Source organism: Psammomys obesus, unplaced genomic scaffold (genome assembly GCF_907164565.1).
Source record: "Psammomys obesus unplaced genomic scaffold, mPsaObe1.curated_primary_1811, whole genome shotgun sequence".
NCBI classification, from domain to species: Eukaryota; Metazoa; Chordata; class Mammalia; order Rodentia; family Muridae; genus Psammomys; species Psammomys obesus.
In genome coordinates, this window is record NW_026594377.1 from 645917 (window position 1) to 672059 (window position 26143).

The 26143-nt window shown below is 52.7% G+C and overlaps 2 protein-coding genes and 1 long non-coding RNA gene across 8 annotated transcripts; 2 read left to right on the forward strand and 1 right to left on the reverse strand.

Annotated features, from left to right (window-relative positions):
- The first annotated feature begins 140 nt into the window (after positions 1-140).
- LOC129685319 (uncharacterized) lies at positions 141-1266 on the forward strand. Its single transcript, XR_008721467.1, has 3 exons — positions 141-590; positions 744-885; positions 1011-1266. It is a non-coding gene; the product is annotated as an uncharacterized LOC129685319 (long non-coding RNA).
- A 2652-nt stretch (positions 1267-3918) lies between these two features.
- Fkbp8 (FKBP prolyl isomerase 8) lies at positions 3919-10667 on the reverse strand. Of its 4 annotated transcripts, none has more exons than XM_055618824.1 (9): positions 10567-10667; positions 8871-9172; positions 7324-7493; positions 7160-7248; positions 6713-6930; positions 5963-6135; positions 5020-5097; positions 4639-4770; positions 3919-4373 (listed from the first exon to the last, which is right to left on the reverse strand). In XM_055618824.1, exons 2-9 carry the CDS (start codon positions 9145-9147, stop codon positions 4287-4289), a joined length of 1224 nt encoding a protein of 407 aa, XP_055474799.1. In that variant the 5' UTR covers positions 9148-9172; positions 10567-10667; the 3' UTR covers positions 3919-4286. The 4 variants fall into 4 exon arrangements, with proteins under 4 accessions (XP_055474799.1, XP_055474797.1, XP_055474801.1 ...); XM_055618822.1 differs by having other exon boundaries at positions 6713-6933; XM_055618826.1 differs by lacking the exon at positions 10567-10667 and adding an exon at positions 10371-10448.
- Positions 10668-13589: 2922 nt separating this feature from the next.
- Kxd1 (KxDL motif containing 1) lies at positions 13590-24536 on the forward strand. Of its 3 annotated transcripts, none has more exons than XM_055618837.1 (5): positions 13590-13681; positions 18087-18211; positions 20031-20183; positions 22547-22593; positions 23731-24536. In XM_055618837.1, exons 2-5 carry the CDS (start codon positions 18111-18113, stop codon positions 23961-23963), a joined length of 534 nt encoding a protein of 177 aa, XP_055474812.1. In that variant the 5' UTR covers positions 13590-13681; positions 18087-18110; the 3' UTR covers positions 23964-24536. The 3 variants fall into 3 exon arrangements, with proteins under 3 accessions (XP_055474812.1, XP_055474811.1, XP_055474810.1); XM_055618836.1 differs by lacking the exon at positions 13590-13681 and adding an exon at positions 13726-14265; XM_055618835.1 differs by lacking the exon at positions 13590-13681 and adding an exon at positions 16874-17010.
- The last annotated feature ends 1607 nt before the right edge of the window (positions 24537-26143 follow it).

The window sequence follows — 26143 nt, forward strand, 5'->3', positions numbered from 1 at the left end:
GGACAGCATAGCCACGCCCCTCCACCAGCCCTCCCCGTTGCAACAAGCTGGCCAACATGTAGCAGCGGCCCGCACGCTGGCCACGCCCCCGAGCGCTGGCGGCCCCACCCCCGCGCCTCCAGACCACGGCCTCCACGCGCGCTGCGAGCGCGGCTGGACGAGCTAACCGCTGCGCAGATGGCCGTGCCCCAAGGGCTCTCGAGAGGCCAGTTTTCACAGAACCTCGAGCTGAGGACTGGCCACGCCCCCGAGCACTCCCGGAAACTTCCCTGACAAACAACTCCTAGGCGCGTGCGCGGTGGCCACACCCCCAAACTCTCACAGACGCGCTCCTACCTGACGACTCGCGCTGCATTATTCATGAGGCGAAGGTAGCGCCGCTCCCCACCGTTCCGAAATCCGACAGAGCCCTCTCAGCCGCGCAACCCGCCGCCGAGCTGCGTCCCTTCCAAGCGATCAGCCACGCTCTCCGACGTGAGTGGCCGGCAAGCTCTCGGGAAGCCCCTGCTGAGGCTCGCCTTCCTTAGGCAAAGCCCCCGGACGCGCCCCGCGGCAGCCACGCCTCCCGCCTGCAGCAGGCCCGCCCACAGGTAAGAAGGTCACCCGGCCGCGCCCACGCGCCCCGGAGAAGGCGCCCTCCAGCCGGCTCGTTGCACGCCCCCGAGCGAGCGCCCCGCGCTTGGCCACACCTCCAAGCGCTGTAACGCCCGCCCCTCTGGCTTGCTACTTAATTCCTGGTGCAGGTATGGCCACGCCCTCAGCGCGTGCATGGAGATTGTCCCAGACCTCCGCTTGCCGGCCACGTGCACGACTGGCCGCGACCCGGACTGCCCGACAGACCCGCCCTCTCCGCCTTTGCCTCATACATATTCATGGCGCTGGCAGGTTTGGTTTGTTTCTTTTTTTCCCATCTGCAAATCTTTAGCCCCTGCTTTATATGGAGTATGCGTGAGTCCTTAACACAGGGACGCAGGTTGGCTTAATTTTTTATATTTATGCATTTTCTTCAGCGATCCTGTGCCGGAGGCTTCACAGAGCGGTCAAGAGCGCGAAATGGGCGGGGCCTGCGCGAGCCCGGAGGGAGTGGGCGTGGTTATGTAAACCTCTTGCTGCGTCCAGCTAATGGGGATCCCCAGACGCCTGGTGTCCAGAGCTGTGGAAACAGGGTGGTGTGCCGAGCGTTTCTGATGCTAAAAGCTCAGCAACTGGATGAAGCATCCACGTCATAGATGGGCTGGCTTTCCAATAAACAGCTCTGTAACGCGACAGCCACCACGTCCTCAGTGTTGCGCAATCGCCACCGCTGTCTGCTCCAGAACATTCCTTCATGTCGAAGGAACGCCTGGTCCCCATCTACACTTTTCCCTGCGCCCTCCCTGTCACCTGACATCTCTGATCTTCCTGTCTCTGGGCATTTCATAGTGCGCTCCCACAAACTGAGGCTTTTGAGTCGTCAAAGATGAATCAGCTTCGTTCCTTGTTAAAGACGACGTAATATTCCGTTGTGTGTGACTGACAGCTTTTACTTATCCATCCGATGATCAGCAGCAGTTGCTGGTCCTCACTGTCTACCTATGGACAGTTTGGTTTTTATTTTTTCCGAGACAGGGTTTCTCTGTAGCCTTGGCTGTCCTGGACTCGCTTTGCAGGACAGGCTGGCCAAGAAATAACAGAGATCCGCCTGCCTCCACCTCCCTGAATGCTGGATCACAGGCGAGTGCCACCACACACAAAGTTTTTAAGGTATCATGGGGGAAGAGGTCCTAGATTGTAGCTCCTGACGACTCGCGCTGCATTATTCATGAGGCGAAGGTAGCCTCGCTCCCTCCCTCTAGGCAGAAAGACTCCAGAAGTCTTTGGCTATTTTCCTGGTCACTTAATGCACACAGAGCAAAGGGCCAGGGAATGCTTTGTTTCACTGAGACAGGCCTGGTCTCCTAGTGATGACATAGGTGTGAATCACCGCCCACTTTCGGTATTTTTGTGTATATGAGTGCTTGCATACATGTGTCTGTGCCCGTGTACGTCCTGATGACTTCCAGGCCACAAGCGGGTATGGGGGTTTCCTAGATCTGGAGTTAGATGGTTTTGAGCCTCCATGCTGGGAACTCTTGCATGCTAGCCTCCATGCGAGAGGAGCAAATGCTTGTAGGTGCTGAGCTACCACTCCATGAGTCCAGGCTTGCCTGCAGCTTACACATAGCTGAGGGTGCCTTTGAACTCAGAATCCTTTGGTCTCAGTGTTCTCAGTGGTCAGACAGCAGACAGGCTCTGCCACTGGATCTAGAGTCTTCTTCCTTAACTTGTATCTAGCCTTCAAAGGCAGAGTTGCAGCCCAGGATCCCCAATGAGGGGATAGGGAGCGCGGCTCCCCTGTAACTACAGTACTTTCTGGGCTAGCAAATTGGCTCTGTGGGTTAGGTGCTTGGCACCAAGCCTGATGACCTAGCTAATCCCTAGTACCCACAAGGGAAGAGAAGCAGCATGCTCCACTGCATACATCCAAAGCCCCACCACACAACTGGAAAATGTAAGGAGGCCTTAGATTCCTAGCACTGCAGAATAAGCCAGACACGACAGAAAGCTTGTAGTGCTAGCTACCTGGGGGGCTGAAGCAGCAGGATTCCCATTGTCCAGAGCTCCCAAGACCACAGCCTAGACTACACAGTAACCCTGCCTCTGAGGTAGAGAAGTATGCACGGTGTGTATCAGTGCTATGTCATCTTCGGGGAACGTCAGAGAGGAAGGTGGAACTAGGACATTCGGGGCGGGAGGGTGGGGGCAAGGCCAGTACAAGTTTTGGTGCACAGGAGATGGGGTGTGAAAGGTCCCACCTGCCACTCTGCACCTTCCTAGGTAGGCTGGAGACAGGGCTCCCTAACACCCTAGCTGAGACCAGAAAAGCTTTGGTAACAGGCTCACTGCTGCCCAGCCATTCATCACCAAGACCAGGTGAACACTGGAGTTGGCCAGGTCAGCAAAACGCAAGGACTGCTGGGGCTCTGGAGATCTGCACAAGTGCCGTGTAAACCAGGAAAAGGCACGTTCCCTCTCTGAACTCTTAAGGATTTGGGGAAAACAAATCCCAGAACATCTAAACATTTAAAAAAGATATAAAACTAAAGACTGTAAGTGTCACCTATGTTACCATATACCTGGAAAACCTGCCCTCCCAACACTTGAGAGGTGGAGGAAGGAGAATGAGGAGTTGAACATCAGCCTTCAGCTACATGAGGCCTTACCTCAAAACAGATGCCTTGAGCAGCCGGCATTGTATAAAGCATCACCCTTCTGCTGGCAATGGCAGGAGATATGAGGTCACAGGTTTGGGGAATGGTCTAAGTGGTGCCCTTAGTCCCAGGGGCAGGACAGTGCTGACAGGACAGCCTCGCAGGGCTCAGCTCCCCTGCAGCTCCCTCACCCATCAGCTCTGGGCTCTCAGTTGTAACGTGCAGAGCCTTCAGTCTCTGCTGTTGTGAAATGCAGCACTGCCTTGAACCAGCCTTCCTAATCCACACACACAGGGACCCTGCTCAAGCGCCCACATTCCCTGCCTGGATCACAACTCAAATTCTCTCACACACTGCCGCACTCACACGTGTAGATACACAGACGCTCCTTCTCTCCCATGGACATGACTGTGAGGTCCTCCACCTCTTCCTTGTAGAACTAAGGCCTCATGTGTGTCAGACAGGCAGATATGCAAAAATCACAGCACCCATCAAGTAAAACTGACCCCCGAGTCCACACAAACCCAACAGGACACGACTTCAGGCAGAAGTCCTCTGGAGTCCATTTGTGGCGACCTAGGCACAACCCATAACCGCTCCTTAAAGCAGCTTTTGTTGGTGACCTGGCTCAGCTGTGTGACTCAGGCCTTCTCAGCCTCAGCAGAAACACGCCCAGGAGGCAGTGGGGTGCGGGTGAGGCTTTATTTCATTCACAGTGGGGGAGCCTGGACAGAGGGGCAGGCGGGCAGGAAGAAATGGTAGAGTACTGTCCCCAGGCGTACTGAGAGGGAAAACTGAGGCTGCCCCGGCTGAGGCCCCCAGAGGGCAGGGCTATGGGGGGATGTACAACTGGGTCTGGAGGAACAGGGCCCCTTCCTCTGGGCTGTACCCCATAACCCCCTTCAGGGCCTCAGTCCTTCCTGCATGTTAGGGTGTGCGACCCTCAATCCTTGCTCCCCCGACCCAGAGGATGCGGCCTGGCCAGGGAGGGCAGTAAACAGGGAGCCTGGGGAGGTTGGGGAGCACAGGTCAGGGTCCAGGTGCGTAGGAGGACAGTCAGTTCCTGGCAGCAATGACCACAGAGAGAGCCACGCCCCCCAGGGCCACAGCAGTTGCCCCAAACAGCCACTTCCACGGGATGGACTGTGGATAAAGGGAAGGGTGAAAGCTGGCTGCATAGCCAAAGCAAGTACCAAATCCACACAGGCCTCCTTCAGCAGCGCTTTCACTATGCCTGAGATAGTCCGACACACCCCCAAACCCAAACCAAATACCCAGTCCTGAAGGGTATGTTCTTCCTCTGCATGAGCCTCCATCACCATGAGCCCTACAGTCCCACAGAGTCCCTCCTTCTACCTTGCCTGTGTCCCCAGCATCTCCCGGCCACCCCAACCCTGCCCTGGCTCACCCAGGCCCCCTTGCCCGGACATTTGGCGGGCAGCCGGCTGGGGTTGCCCAGCATCTTTCGGTACAAGGCAGTCTCTGTGCTCCGCTGTGCAGCGCGCTTCTTTACCAGCTTTGAGAGCTCTGCATGGATCGTCTGTGGGAGGTGGGTGGGAGTGGGTGAACACGTGCAGGAGGCAGCTGACCTGCCTGTCATTGCAACTGCTCCCTTCTTCCGGTCCCCAGGTTTGTCAGGTGTGGGGGCCCCTAGGAAACGTGGCCCCATCAGCTCTAAAAAAGTGGGAGCTGCTGTCCCACCCTTAGGCAAGCCAGAAGACAGAACAACAGGAATGACAGAAGGCTGACAATGACGGTTACCAGACAAGCCCACCAGAGCTCTGCTTACCTTGTTGGAAGGCTCCAGCTTCAAGGCAGCCCTCAGGATGGGGATGGCCTCACTATATTCACCTTGCTGAGCCAACACCTATGGGAGACGGGCACCCACTCTCTGTATCATTCTCCTCTGCCCTGCAATGGCGCCCCAATCTTGAGCCACAGCTTGCCATTTGTATCACTGCTGCGCTGGGACAGGGGACTTAGGGACAGGCAGCTCAGAGCATAGGGGCCTCCAATGAGACTCAACATCCCCACAGCCCTACAAATTCCTCTTGATGTGAAGGCAGCTCCCATAATGGGGCAGTTCCAATAACCAAACATCTTTAGATTTGTCCACTGTAGCCCAGGCTGGCCTGCATCTATTGGCAATCCTCCTGCCTCATTCTCCTGAGCACTGGGACTACACTGCCATGCCTGGCTACAATCCCTCTTTAGGCTTCAACTGTGTGGCAGGGCCTGATTTCTACACTGCAGGCTCCTAGAACAGCACAGCTGGTCTCCCTGAGAAGCCTGCACAGCCAGCGCCTCGTAAGCAGTTCTCACACAGCCCAGGTGTCTGCACACCTTGGCTTCCCTGGACTGTGGGGGTCCCAGGGCTGCACCCTCACACTAACACAAAACATAACTGCAGCAGGTGAGGAGGGAGCCATGCAGGGCTGGACAAGCCAGCCGGAGGGGAGAGCCTGAGCTGAAGGGCGGGCCCAGAAACTAGTGGGGAGAAGCAGCGGTGTCTACAGCTAGCCTGGCACGCCATGTCCACAGTGCTCAGGTCTGTAGGATCTGGGCAGAGAGACAGCATGGGGAGAGCCACAAGGTTCAGGGCTCCCGAGGCCATGGCATGACATCACGTGATTTTCCCTCTGGGGAAGATGGCAGCCAGAGGATGGTATATAAGCATTCGCCACAAACTGTGGGGCACCCAAGGCTGGGGCCAGCACGCGGCTGCAACACACCTTGCCCTTGCGGAACAGAGCCTTGATGTTGTCTGGCTGGTGTTCCAGCACCTGGCTGCAGGAACGCAGCGCTGCGCGGTAGTGGTCCAGCTTTAGCTGCGATGCCGCAAGGTTGTTCAGACACTTGACCTTCAGCTGTAGCAGCTCCTCCTCCTCCTCACAGGTCATGTCCACTGTGGGGGAGTGGTCACTGGGAAAGAGCCAGACCCTCCTCTGGGGTCTACACCACACGCGTCCTTACATCACAGTCAGGACCTCAAGCAGCTCACTATGCAGTTGTCCTGGACCTTCCCATGTCCACCCTCACACTGAGGCAACAGGCCCATGCCTCCAAGGGCTGTGTGCAAGCATGAGGATGTGAGTTCAGATCCCAGCACTCACTTAGGAGTCAAGTGCAATGTGTCTGTGACCTCAGCACTGAGACGGAGGAAGGCATGACCACTCAACTCTCAGTGACCACTGTGCCTGGTCACCACAGCCTGGAAGGAGCCTGGAAGGAGCCACTGACATAAGGTTAGATGGCAGGGACTCTAACTATATTCTGGAATATTATAGACTGTTCTATGTACCCCAGTGATGGTACAGAAGTCTGGCCATCCTACAAGATGGCACTCAGCAAGTGAGTCCTTGATGAAAAGCCTATCTGAGTTTTGAGCCCCTTCCACTTGATGGAAGAAACAGAACTGCCTCTCCTGAGTTGTCCTGACTTACACACCCACACACATTCACACACACCCACACACAGGTCACCTTTGGCGCTGGAGGTGATGGCCTTGATGGCCAGGTCATAGGAGTTGGCAGCCAGCACAAAGTCAGCACGCTGGTAGTGGGCATTGCCACACTCCCGCTTGCGGTTGGCCAGGGCCACGCGCTCCTGCCCACTCAGCATTTCCAGGTCGGGTCCATCCTCCGCTGTCTTCAGGGTGACTTCCAGGCACAGGGCTGCGTGGGGGGGGATGTACGGGCTCCTGCTGGAGGTGGAGCCAACGAGGGACACTCAGACCTGGCAACCAGGCTGTACCCGCCACACACCCTCCTTGCCAGGATGGATCTGAGGCAGGAAGGCAAGGCCTCAGGTCCTGGGGTACCCCATGTCAATCACCCGTCATAATCTGATATGATGCCCTCAGCCTCGGTTTTCCTTCTATGAAAATGGGAAGGATGGTGGGGCAGTTGAATACACAGGCCAGCTCTCACCTGCCTTGGGGACCGTAGCAGTACTTGGAGTCAGCAGTGACCATGGCTGTCTCGCCCACATCCATGAGCGGGACACTGAGGTCCAGGGCCTAGAGGACAGCCAGCGAGTGTCACAAGAGTTCAGGCCCTGTGGCATGCCACCCACCTGCCCACCTAGCTCCCACCTGGATAACATCACAGTCTCCCAGCGTGAAGGCCAGTTCGGGCTCTTCCTGTACACGGGTGCCATTCTCCAGAGACATCTGCAGGTGCACCTTCACCACCTGGCCCTTGAGTGGGCGGCTAGAGCCCGGCGGGCCCGGAACCAGCGTCTTCTTCCGCAGCAGTCCATTCCCTGCATGGGCCGGGGTGAGCCTGTGATCCGACAGCCAGGCCACCCTCTGGGGAACACCCACTACTATGTTGTCTTAGTGACACTGGGATGGACTTGAGACCTTGTGCCTGGCCTGCTGTTTTGTTTTTCTCAGTCAGGGTTTCATTAGCCCAGGTTGGCCCAAACTGAGCATAGCTAATATGCCTTTTACAGTGTACCCAACATGGTTGTTCTGGATTTTTTTTAAATTTCCTACATATGGATATTTTGTCTCTGAATGTTTGTGCACTACACGGGTGCAGTGCTGGCAGAGTCCAGAAGAGGGTATCAGATCCATTTGGAGTTACAGACAGTTGTGAACAGCCCTTTGGTGTTGAGAATTAAACCTACAGCCAGTGCTCGTAATCACAGAGCCGCCTCTCCAGCACCTGCTGGTCTAGATTTTAAGAAACCCTTTCTAGAATGCCCCAGGGAGGGGCTAAGAGAGAGCCCCAGTGGTAAATGGCTCTGCCTGGCACACAGGGGCCCTGAGTTCCATTCCCTAGCACCCACTCACACAACAAAAACAAAAACAGAAACAAATTACCGCTAGCACTACCCAGGGAAGACAATTTAGGAAGAAAATAAATGCTGTGAAGCCAGTAAAGGACGAACAGAACTGGACACGGCTGTTGAGCCATGGTAGATGTCACATGTCTAGATAAATGCTTAGGAAAAATGCAGTGGGAGTTGGCTTGGAACTGCTGGCACCCAGGGCAAAGGCTGTGGCTCCACGAAGGTGACTCAGCCTCTCTGAGCTGCTGTTACCAGCACTGGGGGTAAAAGCAGCCTGTTACAAATTCTGTGTGCAAGCCAGAGTGTGAACCAGCAAACAGTTCACAAACACACCTGTCTTAAACAGTCGCAGAGGCTCACCAGAGCACAGGCCTATGAGACCAGCAAGCCCATAGACAGTGACAGGAGAATCCAAAGTTTAGAGCCAGCTTGGACTGTACAGTGAGTTCAAGGCCAACCTGAGTATCAAAGTAAGGTTATCTCAAAATAATAATAAAAATATATGCCTTTGGTGCCAGGTGTAGTGCACGCCTTTAATCCCAGCACTCAGGAGGCAAAGGCATGGGGAAATCTTGTGAGTTCAAGGCCAGCCTGGTACAGAATAGCCAGGGCTACACAGAGAAACTCTGCCTTGAGAAACAAAACCAAAACAACAAAAGTGTGTGTGTGTGTGCGCGCACATATACATATGTGTGTATATACACTTGTAGACACACACACACACATAGATGTAGGTGCCATCGATGTCCTGATGGCACTTCCAACCCACAGTTAAGGAGAAACAAAGCTCAAGAGACAAGAAGTCAAGGTGGGCCCCTGACCTGGCGCTCTGTTTACACTTACCCAGAATGTCAAGCCACTCTTCTGGGGCTGGGGCTGGGGCTGGCTCAGGTTCTGTGGCTGCCAGGAACTCCCGAGCCAGGGCTCCAGGCTGCTCAGCCTCCTCCACTGTCGGCTGCCCCATGTCCTCTAGAGGTGGCAGCCCGCTCAGGTCGTCGTCGTCCTCCTCCTCCTCGCCATCTGCATCTTCAACACCATCAAGCACCTCAAAGTCCTCCAGTGGTGGGACGCCAGCAGGTGGCCGGGCAGCAGGCTCAGAGGGCTCTGCCCAGGATGCCATGCTGCTGGGGGATGGGGAACTAGCCCTAGGGGAACAGTCAAGCACTAAGGTGACAACTCCACCTAGGCAGCCCCTCTATTCCCCTCAGCTCATTCCCTATAGTTGGAATCCCTCAGGAGACTCAGCAACACTAGGTCTTGCATTCATCATCTATCCATTGGGCATCCTACTCACCTGGCTGAAAAGGTGAACACAGACCCCCAACTCTGAGCCACAGGCTGCAGCTGGGTTAACTGATATCAGAACTAATTATCATGTGAAATGTATAAACACATTTTACATGTAGGGAAACCCTACCTAACACAAAAAGCATCCAATAGGCCCAGAGAGGCAAAGCCACTTGGCCAAGGTCACACAGCAACTGTAGTGCCAAGGTTGAAAAGTAGGACTGAATGCCAAGAAAAGGGTGCTGGAGTTATTGGGTGGTGAGGACAGTCCCTGAGGCCTTGGGATAGACAATTTTATAGCTCTTGGATCGCTTGAGAAATCTTTAGTAGTGGCCCTTGCATCTGGCTACCTTGTCTGACAGAGGCCCCAGCATGAAAATGAACGGATCGGTGCCAGATTTAGATGTCTCTTGCTCTGTACCTGAAGGTCCTGAGGTCTCCTAACATCAGGGACCCCGACTCTAACTGCTCTACAATCACACCCACCTCCAGCTTTTAATCATAGTAAGGCACTGGAGAGGTAGCTCATGTGACAGGGCACTTGTCTACCAAGCACAGAACCCGGGGTTCTACCCCCAACAAATGCCTTTCATCCCTGTGCAGGCAGGATAATCAGAAATCCAAAGCCAAGGAATTCCTGGCTATACGAAATCCTGTCTGCCTAAATCTAAAGCATAAGCTAGGGTTGTAGTCCTTTGGAAGAGTGCTCTCCAAGCATGCACTAGGCTTTAGGCTCAGGACCCTTGGAAACCTGGTGTGGCAGTGCAGGCACCCCAACCCTTCGGAGGTAGACACAGGAGGACCTGGAGTTCAAGGCCAGACTGAGCCACACAGACACTTGGGAGACTAGTTTGGACTACGTGAGACCCTGTCTCAAAAATAAATAAATGCAAAAGAGTAACAGAGACACCAATACGGAATCCTGCACCATCTCGCTGGCACCAGGCCTCTCTGCGGAGCCCCCCAACCCGGCTGCAGCACCCTACATCCTGTCAGGCCCTCTCCTTAAGCCCCAGGAAGCCCCGGAGGCCCGCGTCCCTGCCCTGCGACCCTCACCTGCGGGGCTCCTTCCGGGATCCGGCCCGGCCCGGAGACCCTCCCGCCCTGAGGCCCCACAATGCCCCGCGCGCCCCGCACCCCAACGCCGCCCCGCGCCCGGCCGACGCCGCTGCCCCGAGAAGCCCCAGCCCCCACAGCCCCGGGAGGCCCCGATCCGACCCCCTGCCTCCGCGCTGCGCCCCACAAGACGTGCCTGCGGCTCGGGGACCCCGCTTGGGGTCCTGCGCCCCCTCCCCGCCCCCAGCTGCGGCCGCCGCGCCTCGGAGAGCAGCTTCAGACGCGCCGGTCCGCCCCCGCGCGCCCATTGGCTGGTCACGCCGCGACCGCTGCGCCTATTGGCTTATGCACACGTCCGTCTCGCGGCGTAGATGCCGCCTTCTTCCTGCTAGGCTCGGCTGCTTGTTCTTAAAGGGGCTCTAGCCTCCGGGTGGAGGGGCTGTCGGGAGTGGGAGGTGGGAACGCTCTGGGCCGGACCTCGGTAGAGTGGCGGCACGTCCTCTTGTGACCTCACACTGGGGTGAGCGTCTTCCTGCTCACGTGCACCTGGGGCACACCGGTGTTCAGTAACTGCCTGCTGTGGGGAGTCTACGGCCCTTTTTGCGCGCACCCTCTGCTATAGAGAAGGCAGCGCCCCTGACTAGAAGGGGTTCGACTACTCTCCCAAACTATGCCTGTAATTCTTTCAGTTGGGCCAGTTCTAGTTCAGAGGGCTTCAAACCTAGCTATGTCTGAAATCCAGTGGGTTTTTGTTTTTCTCAGGTTGTTTTTTTTGCATAAGGGGTGAGTTTGTTGGAGGAACATGTACACACACGTGACTGTCAAAGGACAATGTGCAAGACTCAGTTCTCTGCTAACATTGGTTCTGTACATTGAACTTAGCTCATCACAGTTGGCACAAGCTCCTCTACTTGCTGAGTCATGTCATTGGACCAACTCTCAATGTTGTCTGTACAGTGACCATTGCCCTGCAGTGTGCCTTTGTGTGTGTGTGCTCTTTTCCTTTACATGTGGATTCATGATCTTATACAGGCATTTCTCTTAGTTCCTTTTTTTTTTTGGTTGGTTTGGTTTGGTTTGGTTTTCAAGACAGGGTTTCTCTGTGTAATTTGGCTGCTCTGGAACTCATAGACCAGTCTGACTTCGAACTCACAGAAAGATCTGCCTGCCTCCCAAGTGCTGGGATTAAAGACATGTGCCACCACCAACTGGAATTTATTTTATTTTATTTTTGAGATGGAAAAATCTCACTACATACATAGCCCAGCCTGCTCTAAACTCACTGTAGCCCAGGCTGGCCTTGTATTTTTGGTGATACTCCTATTTCAGCCTCTCTAGCAGCTGGGATCCCAGGTGTGTGCCACTATACCTCACTCTAATGCTGCTAAGAGCTGGTGAAGCCTAGGAAGATGCTGTCCTGTAGAAAGGACTTGAGCAGCTTTCATATTTCACACTCGTCCATCTTGAATGGGTCTTTCAGACAGCTAAGAATGGAGTGCAGACCTGCAGGGTCCTACACAGACATCTGACAGCAGTGAATAAGAATCAGGCATCTTTCTAAATCCAAACAGAAGAAGCAAGCTGCTTAGGGACTGAGATAAGAGACACACTCAGAGAAAAAAAAAGTGGGGCTAGAGATGGCTCAGAAGTTAAGAGCACTGGCTGTTCCTGCAGAGAAGCTAGGCTCAAATCCCAGCACCCAAATGGCAGCTCACACCAACCTGTAACTCCAGTTCCCAAGGATTCGACATCTTATGGCCTCCACAAGCGGCAGGCACATGTATGGTACATATATGCATGTATGAAAAACACTCATGCACATATGGCAATAAGGGTTAAGAAAGAACCAGGGAAGGCTTCAGGCACCCCACCTCATGGGACAGAACTGTCCAAATGCCAGGTATCAGTCTTCACTCCCAATGACAGGGAAGCTGGGGCAGGAAGGTGGCCAGGAGTTCAAAGCCAGCCCCCAACCCATAGGGGGAAAAAGTTCTGGTGCATTTTCAGTTATCAGGTATGCATAGAGTCCACCAGAAAGTCACAGATAGAACGAAGTGCTAGGCTCTTCTTGCCCTAAGCTGGCAGCTGCTGTCTGGTTCCCTTACAGCTCAGGATGGTTGAAAAGTTGCAGACACTCTGCTATGTGACCTATGTCACATTCAGAGAAAGGATAGTCAGGCTGAAGCACCAGAAGATTCATTTGGTAAAGCTGTGAGTCCCCTGAATAGAATGGGGAATTTAAAGAGGTCTATGATGAGGCATACAAACACTGTAAAATCCCCTGAGTATCCAGCTATTGGAAAAAGAAGCCAGAAGTTTCTTATGACCTGGACTTTAAAAACTACTGCCTTAGCTGGATGGTGGAGGTACATAACTTTGATCCAGCACTTGGGAGGCAGAAGCAGGTGGATCTCTGAGTTTGAGGCCAGCTGGTCTACAGAGTGAGTCCCTGGATAGTCAGAGCTACACGGAGACCCTGTCTCGAAAAGCCAAAAAAAAGAGAAAATAAAACAAATGCTGCCTGCAACAAGCCAGCCTGCCTTTTTTCTATGCTGAAATCCCTTTCTGCAAAAATCCTATTAAAAACTCCTACCTGGTTGTGGTGGCCCAAGCCAGCATTCAGGAGGCGGAGGCAGGCAGATCTCTGATTTCAAAGTCTGCCTGGTCTACAGAGGAAGTTTCAGAACAGCCAGGGCTGCAATGAGAAACCCTGCCTCAAACAAACAAACAAAAATATCCAAAGAAGAAAACAAGATAAAACGCTGCGTTTCTTTCACTAGTCTCTTTACTAGAATGTGAGGGTTGTTTCTCACGATAGTGAGTAGCAGGAAAGCCTGGGCTACAGAGATGTCTCAAAAACCTGAAAGTCACACATGGTGGCTTACATTGGCATATATCATCTCAGGAAGTAGAGGCGTGAGGACCAAGAGTTTAGGGTAACTGCAGCTACATGACAAAGCTGACAGTCATCCTGGGCTACATATAACCTTGTCCTTTTTATTTGTTTGGTTTTTCGAGAAAGGATTTCCCTGTGTAGCCCTGAATTAATAAAAATAGCAGATTTAACGTCCCACTTCCGCGTTGCTTAGGAGACCCACGCTTGGAACACTGCGCATGCGTATAGGTCGCCCTGTGATTGAACACTTTTGACCTTTTTAAGTGCCTCTACATCTTGGTCCCGCCTTTTCCTGCTGCGAGCATGCTCGCGGCCTCGTCGGCGCCTTGACGGGAGGAGTGCACGGACGCTGCGTGATGACGCCACTGCCGCGGGCGCCATCCCGGAAGCGCGAGCAAAGCCGCCAGATGTGCAGGTGCCGAGGCCGGCGATGCCCGGGCCGGGCCGGGCTGGGGCGGGGCCGCGGGGCAGCGGGAGGCCGTGGCGGGGAGGGAGAGGACGTCCTGGCTCTGCGGCCGAGGCGACTCAGCCTCCCCGGCTTCCCAGCGGCGGCACGGGCGGATCCGGATGGGAACCCGAGTTGTGTGACGGTCCACAACCGGGAGTCCTGGGCGGCGCGGAGTGCTCGCGTGCCTCAGTTTCCCCGCTGGAAGGGGCGGGGCCTCCATGCCTGCTTGAACTCCGCCCTGTCCGCTTTGTTTTTGTTTTTTCTCTTCGTAGTTTGACCGCCGAGTTGAATTCGGTTGGAGGAGGCCGGCTACTCCTTCTGCCCGTTGCTTGTGACCTTGAGGCGCCGAGCCCTTCCAGTCAGCCTTGCATTCCTGGGGAACAGTGGTTTTTGAGATAGTAGCCCAAATTCGTCTCCAATTCCCAGTGATCCCCCTGCTCCAGACACCCAAGTATTAGGGGAAAGTCTAGATTTTTGAGATAGTAGCCCGAACTGGCCTCCAGCCCTTGAAATGCCACCTTCTCAGTCTTTTGAGTGCTGGAATGACAAGCGTGAGTTACCCCACCTGGCTTGTGTTGTGTCTTGTTTTGGTCGGGGTCTCATTTGTCTCAGGCTGGCCTCGAATTCACAAAACAAAGGATGACCAGAACCTTGTGCCATTCTTGTCGCCACGCCTGTTTGTTTATAGGTAGTCGCAAGCTGGATCTCTATGCATCCCAGATTAACCTTGAATCCACAACAGCCCCTTAGCCCTGAGTGGCAGGATGACAGACATGAGCTGTCCCACAGGCCTGTGCTTTAAGACAGGGTTTCATGCATACTGAGATCTCAGTATGTACAGACAGCCTTGTCTGGTCGTTACTGAGGGACCCAGGGCCTTTTGTGCTAACAGTTCAGCCCCAGTCCAGGACTGGTACCTTGATCTAGAAGAAAATGTATGCTATCAAAATTCTGTATGAAAGATGCCAGCTGCTAATCTAGCTGTTGGCTATGCCCTTTAACCACAAGTCGTTTCTTTCTTAAGAAAAATTCTACCATATTTATTTCGGGAGATGGGGACATGCCCCTTCATGTGCAGGAGATAACCTCCACAAGTTGGCTTTCTGTCAGGTGTGTCCCGGGCTTGCGCTGGAGCCCTCAGTTTTGAAGGCCTGCACCTTTTAGGCACTGAACCATCTCCAGGCCATTGCCTGAAATAGGGTTGCTCTTCCTATGCTGCCCAGGGTGGCTTGGGAAGACCTCTGAAGTTATGGTTGGCCGTGAAGGCTGGATGCTCCCTGCCTTACTCTTCTCCCTTTATGCTAGGGTCTAAAACTCTGTGCCTGCAGTTTGTCCGTGGTCATGTTTGACTGTGGATGGCTGAACTTGGTATGATTGTGGGATGGGAAGGGCCATGCCCTGCCACAGCTAGTTTCTTTTCTTTTTTTATTTTGGTTGGGTTTGGTTTCAAGACAGTTTCTCTGTGGCCCAGTAGTTATGGAACTTGCTCTATAGACCAGGCTGAAGTCCATCTGCCTCTGCCTCCAAAATACTGGGATTAAAGGTGTGTGCTGCCACTACCCACTTGTTTGTGTTTGAGACAGGGTTTCTCTGTGTAGCCCTGGCTGTCTTGGAACTCACTCTCTAGACCAGGCTGGCCTTATACTCAGAAATCCACCTGCTTCTGCCTTCTAGGTACTGGTTAAAAGGCCATTCATTCCTGATTTAAATATGTATTTTTTTAGTCTTTTGGTTTCTGTGTGTTACTTGAAGAGCTCAGGGAATAACCAGAGTGTCAGACAGCATCTCTCCTTCACCTCTGTAAGCCAGGCCTTGCAGTATCCAAGCTATTTTCTTGTCTCTGCCTCCTGTCCCCATGTAAGGGTGCTGGGAGTACAGGTGGATGCATTACTGTGTCTCTGTACAAGAGTTCTGGGGACCCCAAGGCAGGCCATTATGTTTCATGCCTCCTCCCGCTGTTCATTCATTCTCCCTCTCTCCATTGTTCTTTTACCTTGAGCTTAGTAGATCCCTGTTGCTGCCTCCCAAGTGGTGACCCTGAAGGTGTATGACACGGTGCCAACTGTCTCTCATTTTTTGAGACAGGATCTTACACTGACCTGGAGTCACTGTAGTCCAGGCTTCCCTAATCTCTTGCCAATTTTTCTGCCTTAGCCTTCTTTGTACTGAATAGCAGGAACTATCGTACACTATTTGTTGATCAGGGCTCACTCTGTAGCCCTATCTAGCTTTCATTCATGTAGCTGAATTTGGCCTTGAACTTTGACCCTCCTCTTCAACCCTGGTGTTGCTAGTATATGTCACCACACCTGGCTCCTGTGTGTAAATCCTGCCCAATGCTAAGTCCTATCAGGATCATGGGCTATTTCCTGAAAACCAGAGAGGGGTTGCTGCTTTGAATCTCCTGTTTTTTATCTGGTCTGGGAAGCTCTGCTCACCAGGGCACAGCAGAGGCCCTCATCTGCCTGCCAGATGCTAAGAACCACAAGCCATATGGGGACCGGGCCTTGCTTGCAATTCCTGGCTTTAAATTGTTGATAAAACAGAGCAAACTTCAGAGCAGAGTGTTGTGCTTCTGAGGGCAGTTCTCAGAGAGTAGCCCAGGCTGGCATCTAGAGCTGGGAACAATCTTCCTGCCTCAGCCTGTTTTTATTTTTGTTATTTTATTTTGGTCTTTGATTTTTTTCAAGACAGAATTTTGAAAACCTGAGTAGCCTTGGCTTTATGTAGACCAGGCTTCCCTGGATCTCACAGAGATCTGGCCTCCCTCAGCCTTTTAAGTGCTGCAGTAACAGGTGTGAACTATCAGCTCGGCCAAGATTGATGACCTGAGTTCAATTCCTGGTACCCACATAGTGGACCCCCAACACACACAAGCACAAGAAATCATTTTTTTTTTTTTTACATTTAAAAAATTACATGTAATTTCTTTTTTTAAGTTTTTTATACAGGATTTCCCTGTGTGTAGCCCTGTCGGTCTTGGAACTCACTCTGTAGACCAGGCTGGCATCATCAGAGTGCTGGGATTAAAGGCATGCACCACCAGGACTGGCTAAGTCTGTTTTTTTATACATATTTATAATTACATGTATACTGTGGCATGCATGTGGAGTTGGTTCTCTGTTTCCACCATGTTGGTCCCAGGGTTCGAATTCAGGTCATTATGCTTGGCAGGAAGCACCTCCATCCACTGAGTCACCTTGCTCGCCCCCAAACCATGTTTAGAGCTGAATTTGGGACTTGTTTGGAGTATGTGTTCACATGTTCCACAGTGCAGATGTGGAGGTCAGCCTCAGGTCAGTCCTTGCCCTCTAGAACCTTTGTTGTCTCTTACCATGTAGGCTAAGCCAACTAGCCCTTGATAATTAGGTGTCAATCTGCGGAAAGCAAGTGTGGAGACAACCATGCCACTGTTCCAGCACTCAGGAAGTGAGGCAGGAGAACCATAAAGTCAGGTTATCCTCAGCTATGCTGTAAGTCAGGGGCTACCCTGGGCTACATTAGAAACTGCTCAGAAACAACAAGCAAGGTATGGTGGTACACACCCTTCAGCTCAGCACTCTGGAGGCAGAGGCAGACAGGTTTCTGTGAGTGTACGGCCAGCCTGATATACATGGCAAGTTCCAGGTCAGCTTGAGCTAAGCATTATGAGCCTGTTTTGAAGGGAGGGTGCACTGATAACATGCTTAAGGACCCAGGTTCAACCCCCAGAAGCTGCACACAGAGCTGGGGCTCAGTGATGGTGAGCTGGGAGCAGGTAGAAGAATCCTGGAAGCTGGTGGAAGAAGAGGGCTGCAGAGATGGCGCTGGAAGAGGCCCTGAGCTCTCTGCACAGTGTCCATGCTGCCTGTAGTTCAGCATCCAGCCTCTGCCACCCCCAACCTCTGCAATCTGAGCTCTCACTGTCTTGAGCACTGTGGCACCTGTGCATGTCCCACATAAAATAAATACAAAGCACTAACCTAAGCCACACAGGTGCAGAGCGTGACAGGGGAGGCAGCAGCTTTGCAGAGTCTAGTGAGGACAGTGAAGGGAGAAATGACACTGCCCAGCCTGTGCCTGTTAAAAGTTCAGTTCTTGGCCCAGTATGAGATGGGACTGTGGCAGAGTGGGCCTCACTCTTTAACCCGGAGTAGCTTAGAGCTCCATCCTCCTGCCTCAGCTTCCTGAATGCTGGAAGCAACAGTGTGCTACCATGCTCAGCTCTTCTGGCTTATGTATTTCTGGGGATGGATCCCTGTTAGGCCCTCAAGAACCCCACGTTACCAGTGCATGTTCTGAAGCTTGGGTGATTTCTGTTAGGAGCTATGATGGGCTCTTGACGTCCCCACTTGCGTAGTGCTGAGCTCAAATCTTGTTCTGGTCATTTCAGGCATCAGAGGCCAAGGAGAAAGAGATGGACCCCCCAGACTCGGCCTCAAGGGTCTTCTGTGGCCGCTTCCTCAGCATGGTGAACACTGATGACGTCAATGCCATTATCCTGGCCCAGAAGAACATGTGAGTGACCACGGGAGGCATGGGAAGGATCCCGCTGTCTACCTGAATCCTGCCCAGAGTTTTGACAAAGGAAATGAGGTCCTGGCTTCAGAGCCAATTCCTTCCTGGCTTACAAGCCAGGCCTTGGCATGGGATTGGTAGGATTTTGCAGCTGTGGTGACATTGTCAAGGGGCTCCTGTCCCCATGCAAGGCCTGGGAGGGCTGGAGCTGTAGGGTTCTCAGGAGCTTCTTGGCATCGGCACCTGGACACCAGTCTGGCTGTGCAGGGAGCCGGATCCAGGACACTTTGCTCCCTGGCTGGTAAAGCCTCTCCAATTTCAGCTTGGCTTATGGGGGTGACAGTGGGTGTTGCCACCATTCTAGTGGCTGGCCCTCCCAGCTCCTTGTTTATAACACACTGCACCTTGGCTGTTGTCTTCCTCTGGGGCCCTCTACCTTATATATTTACTTAGTTGTTTGTTTTTTTTTTAATTTGTTTACCTTTATGTGCATTGTTGTTTTGTCTGCATGTGTCAGTTTCCAGATTCCCTGGAATTGGAGCTACAGTTGTGAGCTGCCATGTGGTGCTGGGAATTGAACCTGAGTCCTCTGGAAGAGCAGCGAGTGCTCTTAACAGCTGAGCTATCCTTCTAGCCCCCTTGTTTTTGTTTTTTGAGACAGGGTTTCTCTGTGCAGCCCATGGCTAACCTGGAAGTCACTCTGCAGACCAGACTGGCCTCTAACTCAAAGATCTGCCTGCCTCTGCCTCCCAAGCACTGGGATTAAAGGTGTATGCCACCATGCCCAGGCCTCTCTCCTGGTTCTTGAGGTTAGGTTCAGATATGGCCCTGTAAACTCCCATACTAACATGACAAAACCAAATGAGAACCATCCAAGCCCTTGGGTGTCATGCCAGGGCTTGAGGACCGACTTGGGGTTTATGAAGTGCAACAGGAACAGTCAACATGAGGACTAAGTGACTCTGAGACAGGACATCAGGTTCCTGTTGATGTGGCAGAGTTCACGAGGGGAAACATAACAGAGGAACAGCTTTCTGCCTCAGATTCCTGTCCATCTTTTGAAGCTGTTTGTGGCCAAGAAGCCAAGAAAGAGATGGAGAGGCTGAGTTCCCAGCATCCCCTTTGTGGGTATTCCCCAATGTTCCACCTTCCAGTAATCACTCATGGTGGGGACATCTTCTGAATATTGGCCTTGAGAAACATTTAAAATCTAAACCTTGGAAAAAAGGGGGCGGGGGCTTTAGAGCTATAAAGTGGTTAAGAGCAGCAGCTACTTTTAAGGAGAGCCAGTTCTATTCCCAGCACCCACATAGTGGCTCACCGCTGTAATTGATGTTCTGGGGACTGGAACTGTCTTCTGTCCTCCTTGGGCACTTTATGCACACGGTTCACAGATATACACAAAGGCAAAACAGAATAGAAAATAAGTATGGCCCTGGAGTGATAGCACACACCTTTAACTCCTGTACTCCATGAGTTCCAGGCCAGCCAAGACCACATATTGAGATTTGGTCTGTCCTGTAATTCTAGTACTTACCTAGAGGCCGTTTGAGGTCAGATTAGAACATAGAGTGGTTTCAGTCTAGGCTGGGCAATGTAGCAGGAGCCTGTCAGGAGAAACTAATGCACACTTAAAAATCTCTGTGAAAGATGCAGGCTGTAACTAAGAGTACCTTTAAATAGGGCTTTAAAGGGTGAGTAGGAGTTGGGTGGCTAGAATAGCAGATAGAATTCTTCAGGCTGTGACTCTCACAGGGCTCAGCTGGGGCTAATGTTCCTAAGCCTGATGCAGACAGAGGCCCTCACACTCTCCCCGCAGGCTGGACCGCTTCGAGAAAACCAACGAGATGCTTTTGAACTTCAACAACCTGTCCAGTGTGCGGCTGCAACAGATGAGTGAGCGCTTCATGCACCACACACGTACCTTGGTGGACATGAAACGGGACCTGGACAGCATCTTCCGCAGGATCAGGTGTCCCTGCCCCCAGAGTCCCCTGTGGCTGTATAGCCTGTTGCCCCACATCTTACCTGGCAGCTGCCTCCTTGCCCTGTCTTACCGCACAACTCCAAAGCACAAGCCCCATCCTCTTACTATTGGCTCTTCAGTGGCCATCCTCTCTTTGGATGCCCCGCCCCTCCACTTTGAAGCTCTACCTATCATCTCCAAGACCCTGAGCCAGGGACCTTGCTGGCCTCTGTCTCTTACTCCCTTCTGAGGCCACACCCTTTTCCTCGAGGCCCCCCCACCCCATCCTTCCCTCCTTTCCCCTCTGAGGCATCCTCTTCCCTTCCTCTGCCATACTCCGTGCCCTCTCCCCTCTCCAGCCTAGGGAATTCTGGTTGGTTTACAGCACAGATCTGATCTCTGGGGGAGTGATCTAGAAGTAGTAAGCTCCCCCTTTTTTTTTTTTTTTTTTTTTTGGTTTTGTTTTTTTGAGACAGGGTTTCACTGTATAGCCAGGGCTGTCCTGGAACTTGCTCTGTAGACCAGGCTGGCCTGGAACTCAGAGATCCACCTGCCTTTGCCTCCTGACTGTTGGAATTAAAGGAGTGTGCCACTACTGCCTGGTGGTGAATTTCCCTTTTATTTGGCATCTGTGCCACACAGCTAAGACCCAATACAAGTCAGTAGAGGTGACAGTTGGGTGGACAGGCTGGGCTTTCTGCTTTTGGAGGCAGGCTGAGCAGCCAGCAGAGCATGAGGTCCCCGAGTCCATTCTGGATAGAGGCCAGTCAGGGTTTGGTTTGGGACTTACCATAATGGCGCCAGCTCCTGGACCATGACGTCCATTTCCTTCTCCCTCAGAGTGCTCCAGGTGTACCTTATAGCCTCACCCAACACGGCGGTGACAGCTTCAGTCAGCCACTCAGACCCAGGACAGCTCAGGCCTTAGGGGATCCAGATTATAGATGTGCCCTTGCCTTCAACCCAAGGCTCTGGCCTGGGTCTCTAGGGGGCAAAGCAAGCCTCCACAGACATCTTCAGGTGTTCTAGCCCACCCTGTTTTATTTTTCAGGCAAGGCCTCAATAGCTCCAGCTGTCCTGGAACCCACAGAGACCCACCTGTCTCTGTCTCCTTAGTGCTAGAATTAACGGCATGTGCCACAACTGCCTGGCCTCTTTTTATTATTTTATTGCAGTCTTGATACTGTTTGAGACAAGGTCTTTTTGTAGCCCAGGCCAACCTCCATTCCTCTTATAGCTGAGGATGACTTTGAACCCTTATTCTCCTACCTCTACCTCCTAAGCGCTGAGATGCCTGCCATCCTTGTCTTCTAGTTTTTCCTCTAACACAGTTGTATCTCAGAGTAGCAACTGTTTTGGGGAGTAGGCAGCAACTCTTTGAGCCCCAAGAGTCAATAGCCAGCAGCATGTGTCCTAGTTCACCAGAAAGGAGACAGAAGCCCAGTCCGTCCATGCTGAGCCTCAGCTGTGACAGCCTCATCATGACACCAGGCTGGCTGCAGTTGGGGGCATGCTGTGCTCTCTGAGGACCTTCTCCTGCCCGTCAGGCCTGCGGTGTGGGACTTCAGAGCAGAAAGAACAGCACGTAGTTCATACAGTAATAAAGCCAATTAGGGGTTATGGCACTTGCCTGGGATCCTGGCACAGTGTAGGATATGACAAGAGGATCTTGATTTCCAGGTCAATGGGGGCTGCAAGGTGAGTTCGAGGATAGCCTGAGCTACACAGTAAGACTTCGTCTCAGAAAGCCAAAAGGGCACTGGGGAGATGACTCGGTTCAGAGCTAAGCAACCATGAGGACAAGAGTTCAGATCCCAGAACACATAGAAAGTCAGATACAGTGGCTGGGGGATGGCTCAGTGGTTGAGAGTGTGGGTTGTTCTCACAACAGCAGGAGTTTGCTTCTCAGCACCCCTTGGGTGGCTCACAATTGCCTGTGACTCCCAACTCCAGAAAACTGGAGCTAGCCGTCAGCACCTGCCCACTGCATACCTGTACACAGAAACATGTCTGGACACAAGTTAGAGATAAAAAGTTTTAAAAATGCTGGGCTTGCTGACCACACAGCCCAGCTGACACTGAATTCCTGCTTCATGGAGCTCTGAGCAAATAAAGTGGAGATGTGCTGGGGAAAACCCCAACACCTGGGAGCCAGAAGAGAAAGCAGCAAGATGGTGAAGATGGTGGTAAGCTCCTGTAGCATCTCAGCCCCTTCTGCCCCAAAGCACCGCTGGGGCCAAGCCTAGGAACAGAGGAGCAGCTGTGGCCATGCAGGAGACAAGTGCCCAGGGCAGTAAGCAACAGGCAGTTTCCAGAGCCCAGAGAGGCTCCTGCTGGCGGCTCATCCCTGTCTGTCCCCTTCTCCACAGGACACTGAAAGGGAAGCTGGCCCGGCAGCACCCGGAGGCATTCAGCCGTAAGTGTGCCCCACCCCACCCTGCTTCTGCCAGTGCCTTCTGCCCAGGCTAGCTTCTGAAGGCTTCTGGACAGCTGCTCATCCAGGCTCCCGTGGGTGGTGGGAGGGTACAGGCCACAATGTCCCCTCTGGATACAGGCTTCAAGAGTGACTAGTGACAGCTCTCACCTAACACCCAGGAGCCCTTATATGGCAGGCTGTCACCAACAAGTGTGAGGTAGGGATGGAACATTCTTTCTCACAAAGGGGAAACTGAGACCCTCACGAGAGGGAAGTGATACTGTCTGGGGTGTGAATGAGGTGGAGCAGAAGAAAGGCCAGAAAAAGAAGTTATCAGGTCTATGGCTGTAATTTTGCTGGAACCCTGCCCAACATTGAGAAGGGCTGTCTGAGCTCACCTCTTCTGTTGAGTGGTCTCTGTCCACCCCAGTGACAGGTAGAATTCCTGAGGTTTCTTTTGTTTGCATTGTGGAGTTTATTTTTCTTTGTTTGTTTGGTTTGCCTTGATTTGGTTTTTCCAGACAGGATTTCTCTGTAGAGCTCTGGCTGTCCTGGAACTCTTCCTGTAGACTAGGCTTTCTATAGAACTGTCATGTTGGAGTCTGGAGGGCTAGAAGGTTCTTGAACTCAAGAGATCGGCCTGCCTCTAAGTGCTAGGAGTAAAGGCTTTTTTTTTTTTTCTTTCTTTTTTTTTCAAGACATGTTTTATGTAGCCAAAATTGGCCTTAAATTCTTTATGAAGCGAAAGATGACCTCAAATTCCTGATTGTCCTGCCTCCACCATTAGGGATGCTAAGATGAGGCAGGGCAGGTGTGGTACCTGGCCTAGGGGCCATGTGCACATGCACATACACTCAAACATAGTCTTTCTGCCTGTGCTAGCCAGCCTGGGACTTTTATTGTTTTATTTCAAGTGTTCGGTTTTCAGGCAGAATCTCACTGTGTAGGCCTCCTGCCTCAGTCTCTCATACTGAAAGGTAGATGGGCATACTCTGAGCTCACCCTCAACCTAGAGTTGTAATGAGTTGCCTTCTACTTGCCCAGGCCTTAGTTTCCTCCTCTGTGAAATGGGCCACCCTTACAGGAAGGCCTGGATCTGTGCAAGGTGACTTGACCAGCATGGGGTTCCTTCCCTAGATATCCCAGAGGGCTCATTCCTAGAAGATGAAGACGAAGACCCCATCCCGCCCAGTGTCACCACAACGATTGCCACCTCCGAGCAGAGTACGGGTTCCTGTGACACCAGCCCAGACACTGTCTCACCGTCCCTCAGTCCTGGGTTTGAGGACCTGTCACACATGCAACCTGGCTCTCCTGCCATCAACGGCCACAGCCAGACAGATGACGAGGAAGAGATGCATGGAGAATAGCCCCTCCCACCATCCCAGAAAGGCTCAGGGCAGCCCTGCTCCTCCTGGGGTCACAACCAGCCAGCTTTGCTGCCCCATTCTGTCACAGGCAGGGTCCCTAAACTCCTGCCCCTTCCCCTAAGAATGGGATTTCCCCATGCCAGCACATGCTCCCCAGTTGAGGTGGTGGGGCTGGGTCCAGGTAACCTTGAGTTCAGCCTGGGCCAGCTTTGAACAGTGATTCTACCGTCCCCACAGACCAAAGCTAGATGTCCCCCACACCCTGGGGGGCCACTGGAGGTAGAAGGTGCCAGCAGGGCTGAGCTTGTTCTTACTCACTGACAGCTGCTGGCTTAGTTCTGGCCTCCCTGCCTCTGTAGAGGACTTTTTTCCTGTCATGTTGGATTCTGGAAGGCTAGAAGGTTTGAGATAGAGGCAGCCAGACTCTGGGGAGCTGTGTTTCTCACAGGTCCAACAGGCGTCTCCAGAGCTGGCCAGCCACTTTAGAAAACAGCTGAATGGGCTATTTTTGTACCCGATGTTTACAGATGTTGGGAAGTTATCAATAAAGACTGTTCTGAACAGGGAACACTGCGCTAGTAGTGACCAGCTGTTGTCATTGGGTGTTCTGGATGTGTCCAGGGGGTCCTGCTGGAGGAAGCTGGCCAAACAGCAGACTTTATGAACTATAAGGCAGGGACGTGCCAGTCGGGGGTCCTGAGGCATCCAGGTGACCTTCTCCCCTGGCCACCTAGACACAGGAGCTAGGCTTGCACACAGCCACTACTGCATGTCATACAGCTTTTACCTGGGCTCTGGGGATTTGAGCCATCTTCCCAGGCCTAGGGCACTATTAACTGATAGTCTGCCAGGAAACAGCCTGGTGGCAGAGCCGTGTGAAGCAGGCCCCAGGCCCCAGGGTAAGCTTCATCACTGCAAAATAGTGCTAATAAAGGAAAGAAAACAGCACTAGCCCCACATGGAAGCTTAAAACTCCAACTCCAGTCCAGCACAGCTGGTGCCCTCTTTTAGACTCTAGGGCCACCAGCCATTCTAGTGACAGACACTCAAACAGGTGAACACTCATACACATAAAAGTGAATGACTCAAGAGCTAAAGGTCTCTGGCTGCCTTTGAAGAGGACCAAGGTTCAATGCCTGGATCTATGTGGAGGCTCTCAGCCATCAGGAACTGAATTTCTGGGGGACCCAGTGCCCTCTTCTGGCCTTTGCAGGCACTGCATACACAGATGTCCTTACTAGCAGGGAAAACACTCAAAAGCAGTTTGTACTGTTTGAGTACACTGAACGAACCTCTCCAGGTGTTCTCCACCTGGAGACTGACAGGAATCCAGACAGTGCCATGCTTGGCCATTATCAGAGAAGCCAACTGCAGCAGATGGGAACAGATGCACACCCACAAATGTGGGTGAGAACTTGGAACTCTTAGCCCTAAATGGGTGTCTCCATCAAATCCCTCCCCTCAGGGTTCAGGGAACCCTTTAAAAGAGGCAGCAGGAAGATTGTAACAATCTGAGGACAGAGGATGCCAAGGAAAGGAGGCCTCTCAGCACAGCATCCTAACACAGATGGCGGCATGGGCAGGGCTGCAGGGGTCCCAGTGCTGATGGGAAGCAGACACATGCCCTGTCCCTAACTTGTCTCCAAATGACAGCCATTCACATAGAGAAATTAGCTTTCTCTGACTGGATATGCAAAGCACACTTTAAGAGCAGGAGGTTTGCCTTACAGGCCTTTTGCTTGTTATTATGGTTTTCTTTGTTGTTTTTAGTTTCTTGAGACAAGATTTCTCTGCTACAGGCTTGGATTTGTAGATCCGCCTGCCTCTGCCTCCTGAGTGCTGCGATTAAAGGCTGCACCACCAGGGCCAACTGCCTGTCTGTTTTCTATGAGAGGTAAACAAAGGTGTGGACCTGGGGGGGGGGGGGGGGGTGGGGGGGGATGAGGGAGGACGGGGGGGAGGAAACATTTTGATCAGACTATATTGTTTTGGGGGGAGCTATTTTCAATTTTTAAAAAAAGTTACCTTTCCAGATACTTCCACGGTTGCTTTTTTTCCCCGATGCACAGTAAGCCCTGGGGAATACTTGGAAAAAAGAGCCACACGATCAAACTCAAGGTAATTTATCTCTCTCCAGTTATTTGTTTTTGAAGCAGGATCTCAACTATGGGCTCCTGGCT